At 45.9% G+C, this 20,314-nt stretch overlaps 1 protein-coding gene and 1 long non-coding RNA gene across 2 annotated transcripts; one reads left to right on the top strand and one right to left on the bottom strand.

The window, feature by feature from the left end:
* Positions 1-11,486: 11,486 nt before the first annotated feature.
* LOC121724165 (vegetative cell wall protein gp1-like) lies at positions 11,487-15,389 on the top strand. The gene is made up of 4 exons (XM_042110556.1): positions 11,487-11,502; positions 13,499-13,611; positions 14,514-15,002; positions 15,123-15,389. The coding sequence occupies exons 1-4, from the start codon at positions 11,487-11,489 to the stop codon at positions 15,387-15,389; spliced, it is 885 nt and encodes a 294-aa protein (XP_041966490.1).
* Positions 15,390-16,414: 1,025 nt separating this feature from the next.
* On the bottom strand, positions 16,415-20,259 carry LOC121723455. The gene is made up of 3 exons (XR_006034956.1): positions 20,228-20,259; positions 19,332-19,335; positions 16,415-16,490 (listed from the first exon to the last, which is right to left on the bottom strand). It is a non-coding gene; the product is annotated as an uncharacterized LOC121723455 (long non-coding RNA).
* Between the last annotated feature and the right edge of the window lie 55 nt (positions 20,260-20,314).

The raw sequence follows: 20,314 nt of genomic DNA, 5'->3' as shown, positions 1-20,314 counted from the left end.
AGAGCTCAGAGCTGGAGTAGGGTTCTGTGTGGTACCGCCATCTTATGAGAGCTCAGAGCTGGAGTAGGGTTCTGTGTGGTACCGCCATCTTATGAGAGCTCAGAGCTGGAGCTTGGCACTTGCATCTTATTTGTGTTTTGCTAAATAAGTCTCACATACTCTACCGTGATGTCCAACTACTTCTATCTGTGTCAAAATACAGCAGAATGTGTTTTTATCAACTGGTATAGCTAACATTTAACAATGAGGTAAATACATGGCATGTCCCTTCACTCCACAACCACAACCCCCCCCCCCCCCATCAGCGGCCTCACTGTCCCTAACGTCTAACCAGCCAGCCTCCAGCTCACTCACACACACACACAGACATGCAGTTAACCTCCCTAATGCCATCAAAAATCAGTGTTAGTAGATAAGTCTCATAGCACCTCCCAAGCCAACACACACTCACAGGGAGAGCTATCTGGCTTTGAAAACTCTTATTCCACCCCACACACACACACACACACACACACACACACACACACACACACACACACACAAAAACACTCAGTGTTAGCCATGAGACTGACTAAGCTGACAGGGTTCTGACTCAGTGTTAGTAGTAGTGTCATAGCACCTCACTGGTAGAGCTGTCTTGCTGCACACACACACACACACACACACAGAGAGAGAGTTCTCGTGCAACAGTGATTAGGTTAAACCAGTTACTGGGAAGGTCACAGTGCACTGTTACCATGAATTCATATTCCTAGACTATTTTCTAGGAACATACACACGCACACACGCACACACCTCATTCCATTTGAATCATAGTAATATTTTTACATATGTATTTTTTTTTTGGTTAGGACAAAAAGAAGCGAGTGTGTGAGAGAGATGGGAAATGACTGAAGGTCGGATCCAACCCGGGTCCCTGTGGGCACTTGGATGCTGTTGCACATGGTATGGATGCACATGGTATGGATGCTGTCGCGCATGGTATGGATGCACATGGTATGGATGCTGTCGCACATGGTATGGATGCTGTCGCGCATGGTATGGATGCTGTAGCGCATGGTATGGATGCTGTAGCGCATGGTATGAATGCACATGGTATGAATGCACATGGTATGGATGCTGTAGCGCATGATATGGATGCACATGGTATGGATGCTGTCGCGCATGGCCTTTTTGTTGCTGGTGTCTCCCAGTGAGTCAGGAGTCAGTTCCAGCAGAGAGTAAACAAAGTTCTCCTGGACATCAGGTGAATAACACACACACACACACACACACGCACAGACAAAGCGGAGGAGGACAGGGGACATGTCAGTGCTGAGCTCATATAAGTGGAGTCATCCATCAGGCTGTGACTGACTGACAGACACGACGCATCCTCTTACCTACCTACCTACTCACACACACCTGCGCGCGCGCACACACACACACACACACAATGTGTTTCTAGTGCACAGAGCAGAAAAGAGGACTGACAAGTCTGTCACGACTGCAAACATGTACTCACACACACACACAAACACACACACAGGACTCTTTATAATGCAGCGATGATGTTTGCTGTCTTACGTCACCAAAGCACAGCTATGTCACAAACACACATCACTTCTTGTCACTCTAAATTAGGCTCAGCCCCTGGCAACCCCCCTGATATAGAACCCCGCAGTTTCCCACCACTCGTGTGTGTGTACTGTACCTGTGTGTGTGTGTGTGTGTGTGTGTGTGTGTGTGTGAGAGAGAGAGAGAGAGAGATGGTGCATCCACGTCACTCTAATGCACGGCACTGACAGCAGCAGCTGTCACCGATGAGACAGAAGGAAGAGGAGGAAGAGGCGTAGGAGTCAGTACAGAAGGAGGGTAAGGGAGGAGAGGAGAAGAGGGGAGGAGAGAAGAAAAGAGAGGAGGGGAGGGGAGGAGAGGAGAAGAGAGAGGAGAGGTGGGGAGAAGAGGGGAGGAGAGGGGGGAAGAGGAGAGAGGAGGAGTGTAGGAGGAGAGGAGGAGAAGAAAGCGGAAGGAGAGGAGGAGTAGATTGAGGAGGAGAGGAAAGGAGGAGAAGAGGAGGGGAGGGATGGAGAGAAGGGAAAGAAAGTGGGTAGAGAGAAGGAGTAGATTGAGGAGGAGAGGAGACAAGGACAGGAGGGGAGAGATTGCCAAATGAGAGAGGAGGGGAGAGACGCTATCAGAGGGGGATGGGAGGAGAGAGAAGCAGGGCTGAACCACAAGCATCCTCAGCAGCTCTCTTTAGGCCGAGAGCAGAGCGCGCGCACACACACACACACACACACACCTCCAGAGCACAAAACATGTCCCTGCAGCTCCTCGATGCCCTCTGGAGTGATGGACTGGGCTACACACGAGACAATGACATCAGCAGGGCTCAGCCTGGGGGAGCAGGGAGGGACAGGGAGACACAGGGAGGTTCGGGTAGATGTGGGGAGATGCAGGGAGATGCAGGGAGGTGCGGGTAGACGTGGGGAGACGCAGGGAGGAGATGGGAGACGCAGGGAGGTGCGGGGAGATGCGGGGAGGCACGGGTCCATTCAACGCTCTCTCCTACAGCAAATGAGTAGCTCTCACGCTCTAATGCAGAGTCAACATTATCATCACAGAGCGAACTCAATACATCACACACACACACACACACACACACACACACACACAATGCATGCCTCGGCGCACTCAGTACATCACAAACACACACACACACACACACACATACACACCTCTGCGCACTCACTACAGCAAATCCACAAAGGACACTGGGGCTGACTCTTATGTAATCCAGTTCAGGGAGAGAGAGGAGGGGGGGAAGAGAGAGAGAGAGAGAGAGGGAGAGAATAAAGAGAGAGAGAAAAGAATGCAGAATTCTGCAGATACATTTGACATGTACAAACAAAAACAGCAACAAATGCATGTAGAGCAGAATTAGGCAGATACCCACTAATCATTAACATCAACAAAATAGCACTAATGTTTTTTAATCACCTTAAATCCAGCCCACAAGACACCCTTCATTCTACTGTAAAGTCCTCCTACTAACCCAAGAGCTGAGCCCAGAAAAAAGTCCCCATCAGTTGTTGCAGAGACTAACTGACCCGCACCAAACACACTGACCAGTCTGACAACAACACTGCTTTCCAAAAAACAATCAGAGTAAACCAAATTATGAAGCAATATAGAGAAGCCTACACACACAAATACACTATCATATACTGCATTTTATTTCATTTGTATGAAAGAGAAAGAGAGGGAGAGGCGACATAGAGGAAAAGTCAAGTCAAGTCACTTTTATTTATATAGCGCATTTTTGTATGCAAAAATGTAAAAGTTGCTGTGGGGACTTACCTGGTGTCATAGAGAGGGTCTGAGTACATGGGGGGCAAACACATGGCTTCCTGCCCCGTAGAGGGGTCGTTGTCATGGTTGTGGGGTGGCATGGCTGTCCCATTCTTGGCTCTGAGGCAGGAGGACCCATCTGAGGGGGGGTTGGGGAGAGAACAGTCACAGTGTGTGTGTGTGTGTGTGTGTGTATGTGTGTGTGTGTGGGGGGGGGGGTAGTGTTCTCTGCAATGTGTGTGTTTTTGTCTGTGTGTATGCACACACACACTGTGACTGTGCAAGCGTGTATGTGTGCAGCAGATGGCCTTTCAGTAGATGTAGCAATTTACAGTGCAGGTATGATACCGTAAACAATAATTTGACCTGTGAAACTGTCAGTGGGACCAAAAATATACAACTACAGCAAAGGACAAAGCTCAGTTCACTACAGTAATACACTCTACAGTAATACTCCAACACCATTCTTACACACACACACTGATTTAACATCACCTATACACTCATATTCACCAACACTATCTTACACACACACACACTCTAATTCACCAACGCTCTCTCACACACACTAATCTAATTGACCAAACCAAACATTTGACCATCACACACACACACACACACACACACACACACACACACAGGGGTTAAAGTGTAGGGGGGGGGGGGACTGGGTGGAACTCAGTTCCCCCACCTGAGATAAATTAATAAATAAATATATTCTTTCATACCAACGATATAGCGCTATGATATTGTTAAAATAAATGGTGAGTTAATTTTTCGCGTGTAGGCTACCATCAGATTGCAGCCTGCCTCTCCTTCAGGAATACGGTGTTCAACAAATCAAAATATAATATCACCACCTGCCCCTGGCCACGCCTTCACTACCACCCGTTATCCCCCCTGTTGTCCCCTCCCGATGGGTCTCCTGTCTGCTATGAGTGCACATGTGCCGGTTCACGCATGCAGATGAAGTCGCTGTGTTTACAGTTGCTGGTCTAGCCAGAGCACGTAGATGTTGTAGGGAAGTTAAAGTCGAAGGTGAATTAATGTTAAAATTCCACAATGTAAACATGTCAAATGCAGGGCGGTATATGGAACTTATTGCCTGTAGGCTATCATCATCATAACTATTCCACCTGTGTGTGCAAAACAGTTTTGGCTACAGCACAAATATTTCCATCCATAGATAAAAATAAGCAAATCTCTGAATTTCTTTTCAAATTGCACCAGATTGATGCATTTAAATGTTAAAATATACAACATTTTCGTACGGGGGAGCATGCCCCCGGATACCCCTAGGGGGGCTTGTGTCCCAGTGCAGTTCACGTATAATGACGCACCTGGTACAAATCAATATGGGGGGTTATTTTGACTGACAGGGGTGACCAAGAAACTCGTATTCTTGTCAAAAAAAGTATTGCTACACCACGATACTCAATATGTTGTCCAAGAGTGAGTCATTTTCCCCCATTGCACTGAAATTGGATTTCTGGGTTCCCCCACCTGCCAAATCCCACTTTAACCACTGCACGCATGCACGCACACACACACACACACACACACACTCACCAGCACCTTGACGGTTTAGTCTGTGGGTTTCTTAGAGCACCGACCTAGATGGTCAATTTATTTATTTGTATCTTTAGATTACGCTTTTATCCTAAGTGACTTAAAGACCCCAATTCAGGAGCAGTCCTCTTTGAGTAACTCAGGGTTACTTTATTTACAAGACTGTGGGGTTTAAAGGAAAATTCCGGTTTTTAGCACTTTAAGGCCCTTTTCACCGAGTGGTTAGTGGTGTTCGTTGATGTTCCAAAACAAGTAGCATAGCGAAATACTTTCTGTCGTTTTTTTTGTTTGCCATTTTGTAAAATCCCATTGATTTCTGTTGGAAGACTCATTGCACGTTGATATTACTGCGCCACCGTCTATGCTTCAGGTTCAAATACGAATCATACATTGGGCCGATATATTTGCTTTTAATAGTCAACCAACTCCACTAACCACTCGGTGAGTTGCACAGTTTTGAAAACTAACGTTAAGGGTTGTTTTAGGACATGTTTGAGTAGCCTACTACAGTATGCCCATTGCCAGCCACCCTGAGAAGTGAAAAGGCGATTCAAAACGAGTCAGAAAAGTCGAGACAGGACCATCGTCAAAATTTCGGTGTCCACCACTCTAGTTCATCCAAAACAAACCAGAAAAGGGCCTTAAAGTGCTAAAAACCGGAATTTTCCTTTAAGTGTCTTTTCATAGGCAGAGGTGAGGCTGAAAATCAAGCTAACAACTTTCTACTGCACGCTAGCCCTGTTCCTTAGCCACTACACAATCACCTGTTTACTACTGCATGCTAGCCCTGTTCCCCGGTCTCATACAAAGCGGGGAACATAGGACCCGGGGAACATAGGTACGCTCCCGATTGTGTAGTGGCTAAGGAACAGGGCTAGCATGCAGTAGTAAACAGGTGATTGAGTAGTGGCTAAGGAACTTTTTTAAAACCCTAACCATAACCCTAACTCTAACCCTAACCCCGAGCGGGGAACATAGGACCCGGGGAACATAGGACCTGGGGAACATAGGGATGACCCCCACACCATCACCTGTTTACTACTGCATGCTAGCCCTGTTCCTTAGCCACTATACAATCACCTGTTTACTACTGCACGCTAGCCCTGTTCCTTAGCCACTATACAATCACCTGTTTATATAGTGTGAGGTTCTTACACAACCTGGATGTTTTAGTTTGAAAGTCTGATGCCACCTAGACAGTTTAATCCCACAGTTTCTTACGGCACCTAAACGCTTTTGTCTCCTAGTTTCTTACGGCACCTAGACGGTCACAGTTTAGTCTGAGTTTCTTACACACCTAGACGCTTTATTCTGTTAGCATGTCTGATGCTGCCTAGACAGTTTAGTCTGTGAGCGCATCTGACACCACTGGTTTAGTCTGTGAGCGCGTCTGACACCATCTGCCCCCCTCCAACCCCACCCTCCGGGCGGCACAGTAATCCCCTCAGGTCTGGGGATTTATGGGGCTATTTTCTACCCTCCAGAAGGGAGGCACTGGCTTAAGATGGCTCTGCCTGCTTCAGACTCCAGTCATTTCACCCCCCTCCCCAACACACACATACACACACACACACACACACAACACACCACTGACCAGTTTGAAAAGCAGCACATGAGTCTGTCTGTCTGTCTGTCTCTCTTGCTCTTACATGTTGGAATGTAGAGGTAGGCCTATATATTTCTGTCTTCAAAGGCTTCAATCACTGAATGAGGGCATTGGTGAAAACTGATTGGCCCCCTGAGTTTAACAAGCCTGTTTGATGTTCAGGCATCTCGCTCTACTCAGTTCCTCCACATCAAACTAAGCACCACAATCCACACCAAACTAAGCACCACAATCAACACCAAACTAACCACCACACTCCACACCAAACTAGCACCACACTCCAAACCAAACTAACCACCACACTAACAAACACGCTCACAAACTAACCACCACACTCATCACAAAATCAACCACCACACTAACCACCAAACTCATCTATTATACTCCTCACTAATCAGCATATACTTTAAACCATACTCCCCATCATGCCCATCCTTACAAAAAAAATGTATTACTTCAATTGTCAAAACTGCAGTTTTCTGAGTATCACAAGTAGTTTTGGAGGACATATTTGCAGTTCTTATGCAGAATGTGCAGTATTTTGGACAGTATAACTGCACTGTACTTCGAAAAAAATGCAGTATTACTGCAGTTATTTTTTGTAAAGGGCAAAATCATACTAAGCACAAACACCCGCCATGACACCCTTATCAAGCGACACCACAACAGGTTCTCCACTGCAGCAACACCAAACTGGACCAGACAACACTGGACTTTTATTCACAACTTTGGTACCTCTGACTGAAAGCCCAACTGCTAGCTGAGTTCTGAAAAGTCCAATGACTAGCTGAGTTCTGAAAAGTCCAAGTACTAGCGGAGTTCAGTTTATCAGCGTTTCTAAAACTGATAGTTCCGTCCTTGATTGTGATTGGCTCAATCGCGTTCCATGCCGTTGTAAAATCCAGCACAAACATACACCTTGACCGCATTCCGTTATATATTACTGCGCTATCATAACTTGATACAAAAGTTAAAGTAGATAGAGATAGAGGAAATATATTTCTTGGCGGAAAAATGAAAATCTATGAATAAATCGTTACACTCCGCTAGCGCGTAAACACCCTTTAGCTGTTGTAGAATCAGTGTAACCTACGGCCTTTCGGGGCTTATTGCTTAATTGTGTCGCTTCAGGAGAATTGGAGGCGAAACACACAAGACTCTGTCCTCTCTCTGTTGGCACATTTGGGCTCCAGGTGAAATGGAGGCGAAACACATAGGACTAGTGTGTGTGTGTGTGTGTGTGTCCTCTCTGTTGGCACATTTGGGTTTGTTTGGTTGTTGGTCTTCTATTTTTACCCAGACTTCTTCCCAGAGGTGCTCTGTTTATTCATTTATAACCTCCATCAGTGGCCTTCCACACACACACACACACACACACACACACACACCAACACAAACACACACACACTAACTCTCATACACTAACTTCCTCACTAGGCTTCGACCCATGGCAGTCCCACACCACACTCACCTCTTCACTTTAGACGTAGATAGCCTTTACACCAATATCAACACCCCCGCCGGATTACAAGCAGTTCAAAACACTTTTCAAAAATACCCAGACCCTCACAGACCGGACACCATCCTCCTGCAACTTTTAGAAATCTGTCTCACTCACAATGATTTTAACTTTGACAAGAAACTTTACCTACAAGTACACGGGACTGCCATGGGTCAACGCTTTGCACCTTCCTACGCCAACATCTACATGAGTGAGTGGGAGCAGGCCGCCCTGGCCAAGTGCCCCCTTCAACCCACTTTTTATTTTCGTTATCTGGATGACATCATTGGAGCTTGGCCACACCCCCTACAGGATTTCAACACTTTTTTAGACACCTTAAACTCACATCACCCATCCATCTCACTTAAGGCCACTATTGACCCTCACCAAATTAATTTTCTAGACACTACCATCTTTTTCACCCCTATTTCACCTACACATAAAACTTTTAGTTCCAAAGTTTATTTTAAACCCACGGACACTCACTCACTTTTGCACAAGCACAGCAATCACCCCAAACACACGTTTAGATCCATAGTTAAATCACAAATAATCCGCTTTCATCGCATCTGCTCCTTTCCCACAGACCTTCACTATGCCATACAACAACTCTTTCAAGCCCTCCGTAAGAGGCACTATTCTAAACGTTTCCTCCGCCACATTAAGCACTTGACTTTGGCCGGCCTTGCTCCCACTCACTCATACACCCCAAACACTTGCCCATCACCCACTCCCACACCAGACCTTCCTCTTAACCCCAACCCGGACCCCAACCCAGACCCAGATCCTAATCCTAACCCTTTTCCTAACCTTAACCCTGACTCTAACCCCTACCCCTTTCCTAACCTTAACCCCAACCCTTTTCCTAACCTTAACCCCAACCCTCTTCCTAACCTTAACCCCAACCCCAACCTTAACCCCAACCCTTTTCCTAACCTTAACCCCAACCCCAACCCTTTTCCTAACCCTAACCCCAACCCTCTTCCTAACCCCAACCCTGACCCACCCCATCTCCTGCCCCTTATTGGCACCTACTCACATGGCATACAACACCTTCACCACACACTGAAACAACACTATACTGATTTCCAAACAACACACCCCACCTTCCAACACCACACACTCATCTCCGCATATAGACGCAATAAAAATCTCAAAGACCTCCTCATACGCACCACCTTCACCCGTCACTTACAACCACCACCCCCTAAAGAAAACTTACACTTCACCCCTCACCTATTCATCACCAATATTCATAGTCACTGTTCTGCACCCACCAATCCACTCAACTTAGACACTCCCAATTTAGTATATGTTATCACCTGCACTCACTGTCACATGTTGTACATCGGGGAAACTGGACATACACTTCGCATACGCCTCAAACAACATCTGCACAACATACATAAAAATACACTCAACACTTATCTTGTCACACATTTCCAGACGCACAACATCACACATTTGAGGGTCTGTGGCCTTGAAGGGAACCCAGGCTGGACAATTTTACAGAGGAAAAGAGCAGAGAGATTGTGGATTTTAAAACTTCAAACACTACACCCACAAGGTCTTAATGAAAAATTGAATTAAAGTTTTATACCACTCTGTGTCTTTTTTACAAGCTCCTCTCTTTTATTTTATTTTTATTTCCTTTTAACTTTTATTTTATTCTATTTTATTTATTTATTTATTTTTACTTTTAGATGGGATTAGTGGGGCGGGGACAACTGGCCAGTGCATAATGGTCCAAACAACCACTCACCAAAGCAAATTTTAATTCTAATTTCCTAACCGTATGTGACTTACCTTCCCCGTCGAGCAGGAGGCAGGTGAGCAGGTGTGGACACACCTCCTCCAGTACAGAGCAGAAGGCCAGGAAGGCCCCGGGGCCCTTGGCGGTCAGCTGCTCCAGGAAGAGCTCCGCTCTCTGCCGCTGGCCGTCCTGGCCCAGGATCTCCTTGTACTCGGCGGGGGAGAACACCTTGGCGTGGACCAGGTGGGGCAGCACCTTGGTGACGTCCAGCTGCGTGAGGATGGTGGCACGGTGATGCTTGAGGATCTGTGCCGCCCACTTCTTCCTCTTCCTGCTCACCGACTTCCTGCCGCCACCGCCGCCAACGACGCGCTGTTTCCTCTGCTTGCGCACAAACCATTTCCTGGTCCCGCTGCCGAACATCCTCACCTGCAGGATTCTCAGTAAGATTTCCTCGGCAGCTCTGTCGACCCACAGGCCCAGCAAGGGCAGGAGCATACTTCAGGCCAGAGAGATGGGCATGTCAGTTTGGGGCCGGACGTCCCCCTGGAGCTCCGTTACGGTGTGGAGAGGAGAGGAAAGGAAAGGAGAGGCGCGTCGGAGGCCGGACAAGACAATCTGGACACGGTCAGGATGTTTTAGCCCTGCTGCTTACAAACGCTAAGAGGATTAAGGGCCTGCTAAGTAGACCACTCCAGACCGCGAAGAGTTTACTGGGAGACACATGCAAAACTTGCCTGGCTAATTTAGCTCTGGATGGGTCTAAAATTAAACCATTTAGAAGAATTTCCGATGAGAAAGGCCATTTTGACAACTATTTTCACATTTAGGGTGACCATAAATCTCTGAGCTGGCCATGCCTTGCTTGAATAAAAATAAATAAATAAAAAGAAATAAGTGCAAAAGATACTCATGAACCTAATCTGTCATATTAGAGGGCAGCTTTGAGCCAAGGCCAAACGTAAAACAGTTTACTGACCTTGTTTTTCAGAGATGACAACATTCCTCCAGTACAGTGGGCTTATGGCCACTAGAGGGGGAAGTAATGTGGGCTTATCGTATATGGCCACTAGAGGGGGCGGTTGTCCTAATTATTGTGGGCTTATCATATGGCCACTAGAGGGAGCGGTTGTCCTAATTATTGTGGGCTTATCATATGGCCACTAGAGGGAGTGGTTGTCATTAGCACAGAATGTTTCCAGGAATGTGCAACGCTGCTCAGGTGTTATGAGAGCCCAGGTTGCTCTGATAGTGGCCTTCAGCTCTTCTGCATTGTTGGGTCTGGTGTATCGCATCTTCCTCTTCACAATACCGGTTAAGGCAAAGTCCTTTTAGGCAAGTGCCTCCACTCGGCGACCATATAGCAACGCTTTTTGGGCACTCATCGGGCATCCTATTCAGCAGAAATGCGCGTGCGCAAGGCTTCACGACACCAATCTTGCTCCAGTGGCGAGTTCACAACACATGATTGGGAAGATGTCTTCACAACACAACTTATGATTGGCTTAATGTATTCACATCACACCACATGATTGGCTCAATGTATTCACATGTCGATGTTTTGCCGAGGAAGGGGTGGGATATGTGTAGACAACGGCCATATTGGCGTTACAAACTAACCCCATGCATTTCTATGGAGGATTTTTTGAGTGCTGTGTCTCCTCATTAGAAAGCCTCTGCTTAAGGTCAGGCGAGTTTGCTGGCCAATTAAGGACAGGGATACCATGGTCCTTAAACCAGGTACAGGTAGCTTTGGCACTGTGTGTAGGTGCCAAGTCCTGTTGGAAAATTAAATCTGCATCTCCATAAAGTCAGTCAGCAGGAAGCACGAAGTGCTGTAAAACTTCATGGTAGATGGCTGCGTTGACCCTGGACCTCAGAAAACACAGTAGACCAACACCAGCAGATGACATGGCACCCCAAACTATCACTGACTGTGGAAAGCTTACACTGGACTTCAAGCAATGTGGATTCTGTGCCTCCCCTCTCTTCCTCCAGACTCTGGGACCTTGTCAATTTACTTTCATCAGAGAACATAACTTTGAACCACTCAGCAGCAATCCAGTCTTTTTTGTCTTTAGCCCAGGAGAGACGCTTCTGACGCTGTGTCTTGTTCAAGAGTGGCTTGACACAAGGAATGCGACAGCTAAAACCTATGTCTTGCATACGTCTGTGCGTGGTGGTTCTTGAAGCACTGACTCCAGCTGCAGTCCACTCTTTGTGCATCTCCCCCACATTTTTGAATGGGTTTTGTTTCACAATCCTCTCCAGGGTGCAGTTAATCCCTATTGCTTGTACACTTTTTTTCTACCATATCTTTTCCTTCCCTTCACCTCTCTATTAATGTGCTTGGACACAGATCTCTGTGAACAGCCAGCCTCTTTAGCAATGACCGTTTGTGTCTTGCCCTCCTTGTGCAAGGTGTCAGTGGTCGTCTTTTGGGCAACTGTCAAGTCAGCAGTCTTCCCCATGATTGTGTAGCCTACAGAACCAGACTGAGACCATTTAAAAGCCTTTGCAGGTGTTTTGAGTTGATTAGCTGACTAGAGTGTGGCACCAAGTGTCTTCAATATTGAACCTTTTCACAGTATTCTAATTTTCTGAGATACTGAATTTGGGGTTTTCATTAGTTGTCAGTTATAATCATAAAAATTAAAAGAAATAAACACTTGAAATATATCAGTCTGTGTGGAATGAATGTATACATTATACAAGTTTCACTTTTTGAATGGAATTACGGAAATAAATCAACTTTTTCATGATATTCTAATTATATGACCAGCACCTATATACTCTTTTGATCCTGTGAGGGATTATTTGGTCTCTGCATTTATCCCAATCCGTGAATTAGTGAAACACACAGAGCACACAGTAAACACACAGTGAGGTGAAGCACACACTAACGAGGAGCAGTGAGCTGCCTGCTACAGCGGCGCTCGGGGAGCAGTGAGGGGTTAGGTGCCTTGCTTAAGGGCACTTCAGCCGTGGATGTGGACACGGGAGAGCAGTGCTCAACCACTTCCCCCACCCACATTTTTCCTACTTGTTGGGGATCAAACCGGCAACCCTTTGGTTACAAGCCCGAAGCCCTAACCAGTAGGCCACGGCTGCCCCATGCTGCTGTCATGCAATTCTATTATCAGACCTTTGTTGACTTGCCTACAAATAGCCTACTGTCTGAGACAATGTGCCGTGACTGCCGAGTCTACACGAGCATGTGTGTTCGTGCCAGTTATGTCGTACAGAAGGCATGAGTCATTTACTTGGAGCTGATAAAAGATGCTGTCCACCGATTAATCACTCATTACAGATGAACCTTAACTGCTCAGTTTCCCCCTAGTAGGCTAATGTAATGGCAGAGTGCCATCTGAATTTCCTAAATGACTCAGTTTCCCAAGAAGGATGAGCGTGAAATAATGTTTATCTCTGAATCACTATGAATCACTGAATCGTGTATGTGTGTGTGTGTGCATGCCTGTGGGTCCAGTTCTGGGCTGTACCTCTTCAACAAAAACAAAAGACTCCAGATAATCACTGCTGACACACCCTGTCCCCAAACAAAAACACCAACACTCAGGGCAGCGTCCTTCATCTCTCTCTCTCTCTCTCTCTCTCTCTCTCTATCACACACACACACAAACACACACACATAGAATACGGCTTCAAAGATTTAATCGTCATTTTTAATCCTAATTTTGTGTACCTACCAAAATCCAAGTTCAACGTTCATCCGTAGCCAGGAAAGAGTCCCGCAGCACCATTGGAGTCCTGATCCTCACAGTCCTCAGGGCAGCTTCAGCGCTTAGTCCTGACTCTGGGTCAAAGGTCATGAGAGCTTCACTGCAGCCTGTGAGTGCTCAGAGTCCTGAGAATAGGTCAAAGGTCAGGGATAAGCACTGGAGAGAGACTGAGAGACTGACTGACCGACTGACTGACCGACTGACTGGGGGGGGGGGGGGGGGGGGGTTTAAAAATCCCCCTTTATGCAGAGCAGAGGCAGCGACTGTTCCATTGAGGTCTATGACCATAGCTCAGAATTTCACCACATATCTTGGTTCTATAGTTAGAAATGTGCATTTTGGGCACGTTTTCATGATCATCAAACCCTTCTGACCATTTCAGGTACATTTTTAGCATTTTGAGCATTCCAGTCTGGAGAAAATGACCTTATATCAGGTCTGTGCCTGTTATTCATTCTGCTGCTGTCAGTCGGTTGCTACGTAAGTGTAAGGGTCCTGTCGTGTTTTGTTTTCCCCGTTTAGTGTTTTCCTTCATGTCTTCATCTCTTTACTTCCTGTGTCCTGTTCCATGTGTTTCTTTGTTTGTTTTGCCATGTGTTTCTGTTCCCTGTGCCCGTGTCTCCGCCCCTCACCTGATCCGCGTTAGTCTGTTAATTATGGTTTCCACCTGTCTTGTTTTACCTTGTTCCTTGTCCACCTGAGCCTTGTTAAATCCCTGTGTATATAAACCCCTAGTTTCGTTATGTTCCTTCTGTGTCATTGTTGTAATATTCCTGTGCTGCACTCTGTAACTAAAATCAGTAAATCTACTCTTGGTGTGTTGTCCTGCTTTTGGGTCAATTCAAGTAGCAGCCTGTAACAGTCTGTGACAGAATGACACAGCCAAACATAGACCCAGCGGGCATTTATCAGTTTTTGAAATTTGATTTAAATTCTAATTCTAAATCAGTTCCTTGGGAGCAGTTCTGGGTGGACGATGAGGACGTCTGGTCCACCGAAGACGACGACTAGTCCACTGAGGAGTGGTCAACAGACCATGAAGGTTTCCCTGAGCACCTCTCTGATCCTGATCCTGATACCGCAGAGGCCATTTCTACCTCTGGGTTTTCTGTCCCTGTTTCGGTGCCTTTCCAAGCCTTGTCTCCTCCAGTGGCCAGCCCTTTGTGTCCTTCAGTGCCAGCCCCACAGTACGCTCCTCCAGTGACACTTCCATGCTCTGTCCCGGCTCCTCGCCTCCCTCCAGTCCAGAGTTCAACTCACGCTCTGACTCCAGCCCCGATACCGGCTCCAGCTCCAGTTCCGGCTCCAACCCTGACTCCGGCTCCGGTTCCGGCTCCAGCCCCTAGTCAGACTCCTGCACCGGCTCAAGCTCCAGTACCGACTTTGGCTCCAGTCCCGGCTCTAGTTCCAGCTCCTGCTCCGGATCTAGCTCCTGCTCCGGCTCCTGCTCCTGATCTGGCTCCGACTCCAGCACCTGATCCTGCTCCCGATCCAGCTCCAGCTCTGACTCAGGCTTTCGACCCTGATCCTGCTCCCGATCCTACTCCGGCACCTGATCCTGCTTCCGATCCCGCTCCAGCTCCGACTCAGGCTTTTGACCCTGATCCTGCTCCGACTCAGGCTCCGGATCCTGATCCAGCTCCGACACAGGCTCGGGCTCTGACCAGTCGTCCATCGGGGCGCCCGCCTGAACCGCCGTCCCTGACCGGCCGCCCGCCTGAACCGCCGTCCCTGACCGGCCGCTCGCCTGAACCGCCGTCCCTGACCGGCCGCCCGCCTGAACCGCCGTCCCTGACCGGCCGCCCGACGGAACCGCCGTCCCTGACCGGCCGTCCACCCGCCGGAACTGCCGTCTCTGACCGGCCATCCACCCGGCCGTCCGCCTGACCCTCCGTCTCCGACCGGCCGTGACCGTAAGCTCATCAATATGTCAACAACACGTCTCTTTTTTTTTTTTTTTTTTTTTTTTTTTTTTTTTAGACATGAACTTCGACGAACTATCTTGCTCCATCATTTAAAGTGGGTTGCATATCCACCATCTCTCAATGCAAATCAAACCAGCTATTACTTTTCTTGAATTTCCCCTAGGGATCAATAAAGTATCTATCTATCTATCTATTAGGCTTACTAAAATAAAACCATGCCAATCTCTGGTATGGTGAAGGGTATGTGATGTGGGGCTATTTTAATTCCAAAGGCCATTGTTATAACAATATCTTTCATGTTTTAACAAGATATGTATCAAGTTATTTCATGATACTGATATTTTCACGTTATAACGTGAAATTATCATGTTATTTCAAGATATATATCTTGTAAAAACGTAAAAATATCACGTTATTACATGAAGTTATCACGTTTCAAGATAATGAAATGAAACGAGAGGCAAGAATAGGATAAGCTCGTTTACACGACTCAATCAAATTCTATTTTAAGCTCGCAAGACATTCTCGTTATTAAACACGGTGGATGATATTGTTATAGGCCTAGTATGCGAACACCCAAGCATTGTCCAGAATATTCTGTACCTGTGTGCAGTATAGGCTAGCCTAGCGGAGTGGCAATCGGGAGAGTCGGGAGGATTCCCGGTGGGGCCGCTGATGTGATCTCAAAAAGCGCATGATAGGCCTTGCTGTTTGAATATTTTCTTTGCTGTGCTCTCCAGCAGCCTGCACTGTGCGACTGCAGCGCTTCACTGCTCACTCCCCGCGTCCCTTCCACACAAAGAAATTACAGCGATCACCTGACATGCAGGCTACCGAGCCAGAGGGCTCTACATTCACCCACATTGCGTGAAGATTCGCATATTTATCAAAGCCCTTTCTCCCTCTTGCGTCAAGTTAGCGAAAGTTTTATTTATTGTGTTGATAAGATAAAGCAGAACTATCAGGCTGTGTGAGCAGGCACTGTCTGTCTGACAGTTTTTGTCACAATGTAGAAATGCACGAGTCAAAGTGAAAGCGGGGGTGCGCGCACCAAGGCCCTTGGCTATCCTGCACAGAACCTCTCTATCGGTCTCCTTTTCAGCAGCTCTCTGCCGATACACACACATCCCTCTTCAGCAGCTCTCTGCCGATACACACACATCCCTCTGCTCTTCAGTCAGCTGGGAATTGACCACACACACTTAGCCTATATACACACACATGCACAAAAACAAACACTCATCAAGCAGCACTGTGTAATAGCAGTCAGGGTGCAAGTTCATAGACACAACTAGTTACCATTTATGCCAGCCATGAGCTCCCGTGGCCTTGTTTCGTTTAGTTAGGTTATTTTAAAATAATGTGATTAATTATCACGTTTTTACATGGAATTATCTTGTAAAAACGTGATGTTATAACAAGAAACCTTTCACGTAATTACATAATACTGAGCCTTTTTATTTATTTTAGTTTGGCCGTTCACGTGATATCTGACTGCGTATGATCTGTATTATCTGTGTGACCAGTGTGCTCCGCAATTTTAGTTTAACCTTGACTTGAGCAGCTGGCATATTCGTGATGAATGGCATGAGCCTGTGCGTGAAGGGTGAGCAACTATACGTTTTTCTTTCTTTCTTTCTTTCTTTCTTTCTTTCTTTCTTTTATTCCAATCTATCAGTCACAGTAAAAACCGGGGACTTTTCTGGGATCAGTTCCAGCCGGGGACAGGTCACGGGAAACGAGGGCCGTCTGGTCACCCTATTAATGTCAACATGGTGCACAATAGAACCAGGCGGCACCACGTCCTGCAGCTTCTTGAGAAAGGGATTAGATGGAGAGGAGGGATGGGCGCTGGACAAACAGCACGAGCGAGAAACGACCTGAACGGCGTCCAAGACAAACACAAGGGACTGTCCCAACTTCCTGGTGTTCCTCGCCAGTGCCGGCCCGAGCCTTTTGGGGGCCCTAAGCAGAATTTGATTTGGTGGCCCCCTCCCACAACGCAGTCACCTGTGCTTGGCGATAATTGACAACTTCACACTATAATGTTATATTATAAATGAATAGAGGTTTTGTATTAATACAGTGACTGAATATGAACTACTACCCCCCCCTGGACACAGATGCATAAGGACCCTCTCCCCCTACCCTATTTGTGCAAATGTGGGTACAAACAGGTGTGTGTGTGGTTGTAGGTTGAGTGGGGGGTCTCGGGGTACCCCCCCAGAAAATTCTGAATTTGGTAGATGTGATCCTGTATTCTGGTGCATTTTTGGGATGGTCAGCTGGAGAAGGGCAGTACCTAAATTTGTTCAGATTCATAGCCTTTTGCTTTTTAATTTATATAGGTAGTGACTTCACACAACTACTTGGGGTTCAGGGTCCCTTGGGCTCGGTAGGCTCATTCAGTAATCCATCCTTGCTCACATGGCAAAAATGTTTTGGGGCTCCGCTCTAGACTTCTGGCCCCATGTGCTTGGTAAACCAATGTATTAATAGGGTTGGTGTAAACAACAACTATGTCACCTTTTAATCTTAGAGGGTACTAAAATCACAGATTTATTTGAAACATCATATTCAAAGTGAAGCACTAAGGGTGGTTTACTGAAGTTGAATTGACAAATAACAAAATACAACTGCATTTATATTTGTTACAGTACATCAGTTTAATGACTTGTTTTTCAACAGATTTGCAGAACAAATCCGCAAATGTGCATTAAATGAGCAATGTTCAACTACAAAATAAAACCAAAATAGACAAACCTTAATAATCAAAAATAAAATGTCCCAAAAAATAGATACTTATTCCTACTTCGTTCCTGGCTTTCGGGCATCTGCAACTCTGCAGTGGACGAACCTGCAATGATTAAATAAATACATAAATAAATAATAATAAAAAAAACTATGTTAAATGTGTCATGTGATATTAACAGGCTATGTAACCATTTGCCTTCAAGAAAACCTCACCTTCTGTGTCAGAGGTAGAGTTAGGTAGAGGTAGAGATGTGCTCCAGAGTACTTCAACAGTGTCTCTGGAAAAAAAAAAAGTGCATATTTGATCGAGCAGAATGAGTTTATTTTGCTATCATTACTTACACTCATCAACAAGCAATTCCACATGTAACAATTCATATTCTATTGGCAAATGAGGCATAATCAAATGTATACTTAATTGCAGTATGGTGAACGCTTAACATGGTGATCTACTGCAGCCTAAATATTAGGGTAGCACCGCTACATCACTCGCCACTATCTTAATCAAATTTAAGTCTATTTTCATCACAGAAGTCTCCCCACCCAACATGGTATATTTTCTCAAACACTACCATCTCTCTCCAAAGATCTTAGAGCAGAGCGCACTTACTGTTCCATCTTTGCCTATGAAGCTGAAACGTTATCGATGCCCAGAGTCGCGCTAGTCAGTGGGTTGGGGTTGGGACTGGGAGCCTGGGCTTAGCCTGCTGTTGCTATCAGACTTACCACTATGTTACATATCATTGAACAGTAATAAACTATCAACACTTTCAGGTGCGAAATCCGAAACAATCCCTCTGTAGCAAATGTGCCTTCAGCTAAGTTTTCATGTAGCTACTGTAGTGCTAATGTCCACGTCAGTCAGCTAGCTAACTTTAATTTACAACATAAGCCCACCTAGAGCTAGGGTACATGCTTGATTGAACATCCAAAACAATCCCAATATCCTTGACATCTGAAATACACCTAGATAAATATAATATATTATTAGTAGTAGTACTAAATCCCCGCCATCATCAGAGAAATATCTCCCCTAGGAGATATTTCTCTGTTGATGGCGGGGATTTAGTTCTGGTGATGGCTTATATTCGATCATGACAGCTAGCTAGCTACCTCAAGCACAAAACATACTGTAAATAATCATGCAAACATACCTGTATCTTGCTCGTTTTTCTCCTCCTCTGTAATTTTCTTCTTTCTGTTTTCGGCACCAGAGGGATACGTCCATTTTTGTGACTTGTCTTAACATCTCACAGTCTTTTCCGATTTTTGAACTTGATGCAGTGTTTGCACTTTATTGTCTATACACCCGAGGTGTCTAGTTTATGTGCGTGACTCAAAGGCTGGCAGACACAGTAGAGGTAGGCAGGCATATTGATCATGAAATCAGAATTTTCTTGTTTTGAATTATTAATTGTTTCATTTATTCATTCATTGATGTCACTTGTTTACGTTATTTATTATGGAAAAAAAAAAGAAATTTGATTGGGGCCCTAAGCAGCCGCTTAGTTCGCTTATGCCTCGGGTCGGCCCTGTTCCTCGCACAGACTCTCACTTACCCCACATGTCTAATGCTGTCAGGGGCGTAGCAAGCGTGGGGGATGTAGGTGTTATACACACAATTTTCCTGGAACACGATTCTATCCCCCACACTTTTTGTCAGATTAAAACGAAAGTAAAATATGGAAATAAACGCTCACGTAAAGAGTTGGAACCGTCTAATAAGAGTGGGCTCTGATAACGCACACACAGAGAGACACAAATAGGTTTGTTGATCTGATTGAACGGTCATCCAGCCAATTACATCAAGTTAGCGTCAGTGAATAACCCGAGCCGCTCTGATCAAATTCAAAGTGTGCGTCTTTCAAGGGTGCTTGAGTCTGCATTATAAAGTCTGCAGTGATCAGATTTGAGGTAGAATTGAAATGATAATTGTTACCACATTATTAGTAAACCAAAATTCACTGTCTGACAGTTTTTGTCACAATGTAGAAATGCACGAGTCAAAGTGAAAGCGGGGGTGCGCGCACCAAGGCCCTTGGCTACTGTTCTCATTATTCTCTGTCTATGATCTGCAGCTTTTCTCAAACTATGGGCCTCCTCAACAATTAGCTTACTGGTCCACGTAATTAA

This window comes from Alosa sapidissima, chromosome 11 (assembly GCF_018492685.1).
Source record: "Alosa sapidissima isolate fAloSap1 chromosome 11, fAloSap1.pri, whole genome shotgun sequence".
Taxonomy (NCBI): domain Eukaryota; kingdom Metazoa; phylum Chordata; class Actinopteri; order Clupeiformes; family Clupeidae; genus Alosa; species Alosa sapidissima.
Note: the sequence above shows the minus strand (reverse complement) of the source record. Positions and strands in the feature narration are given on the sequence as shown.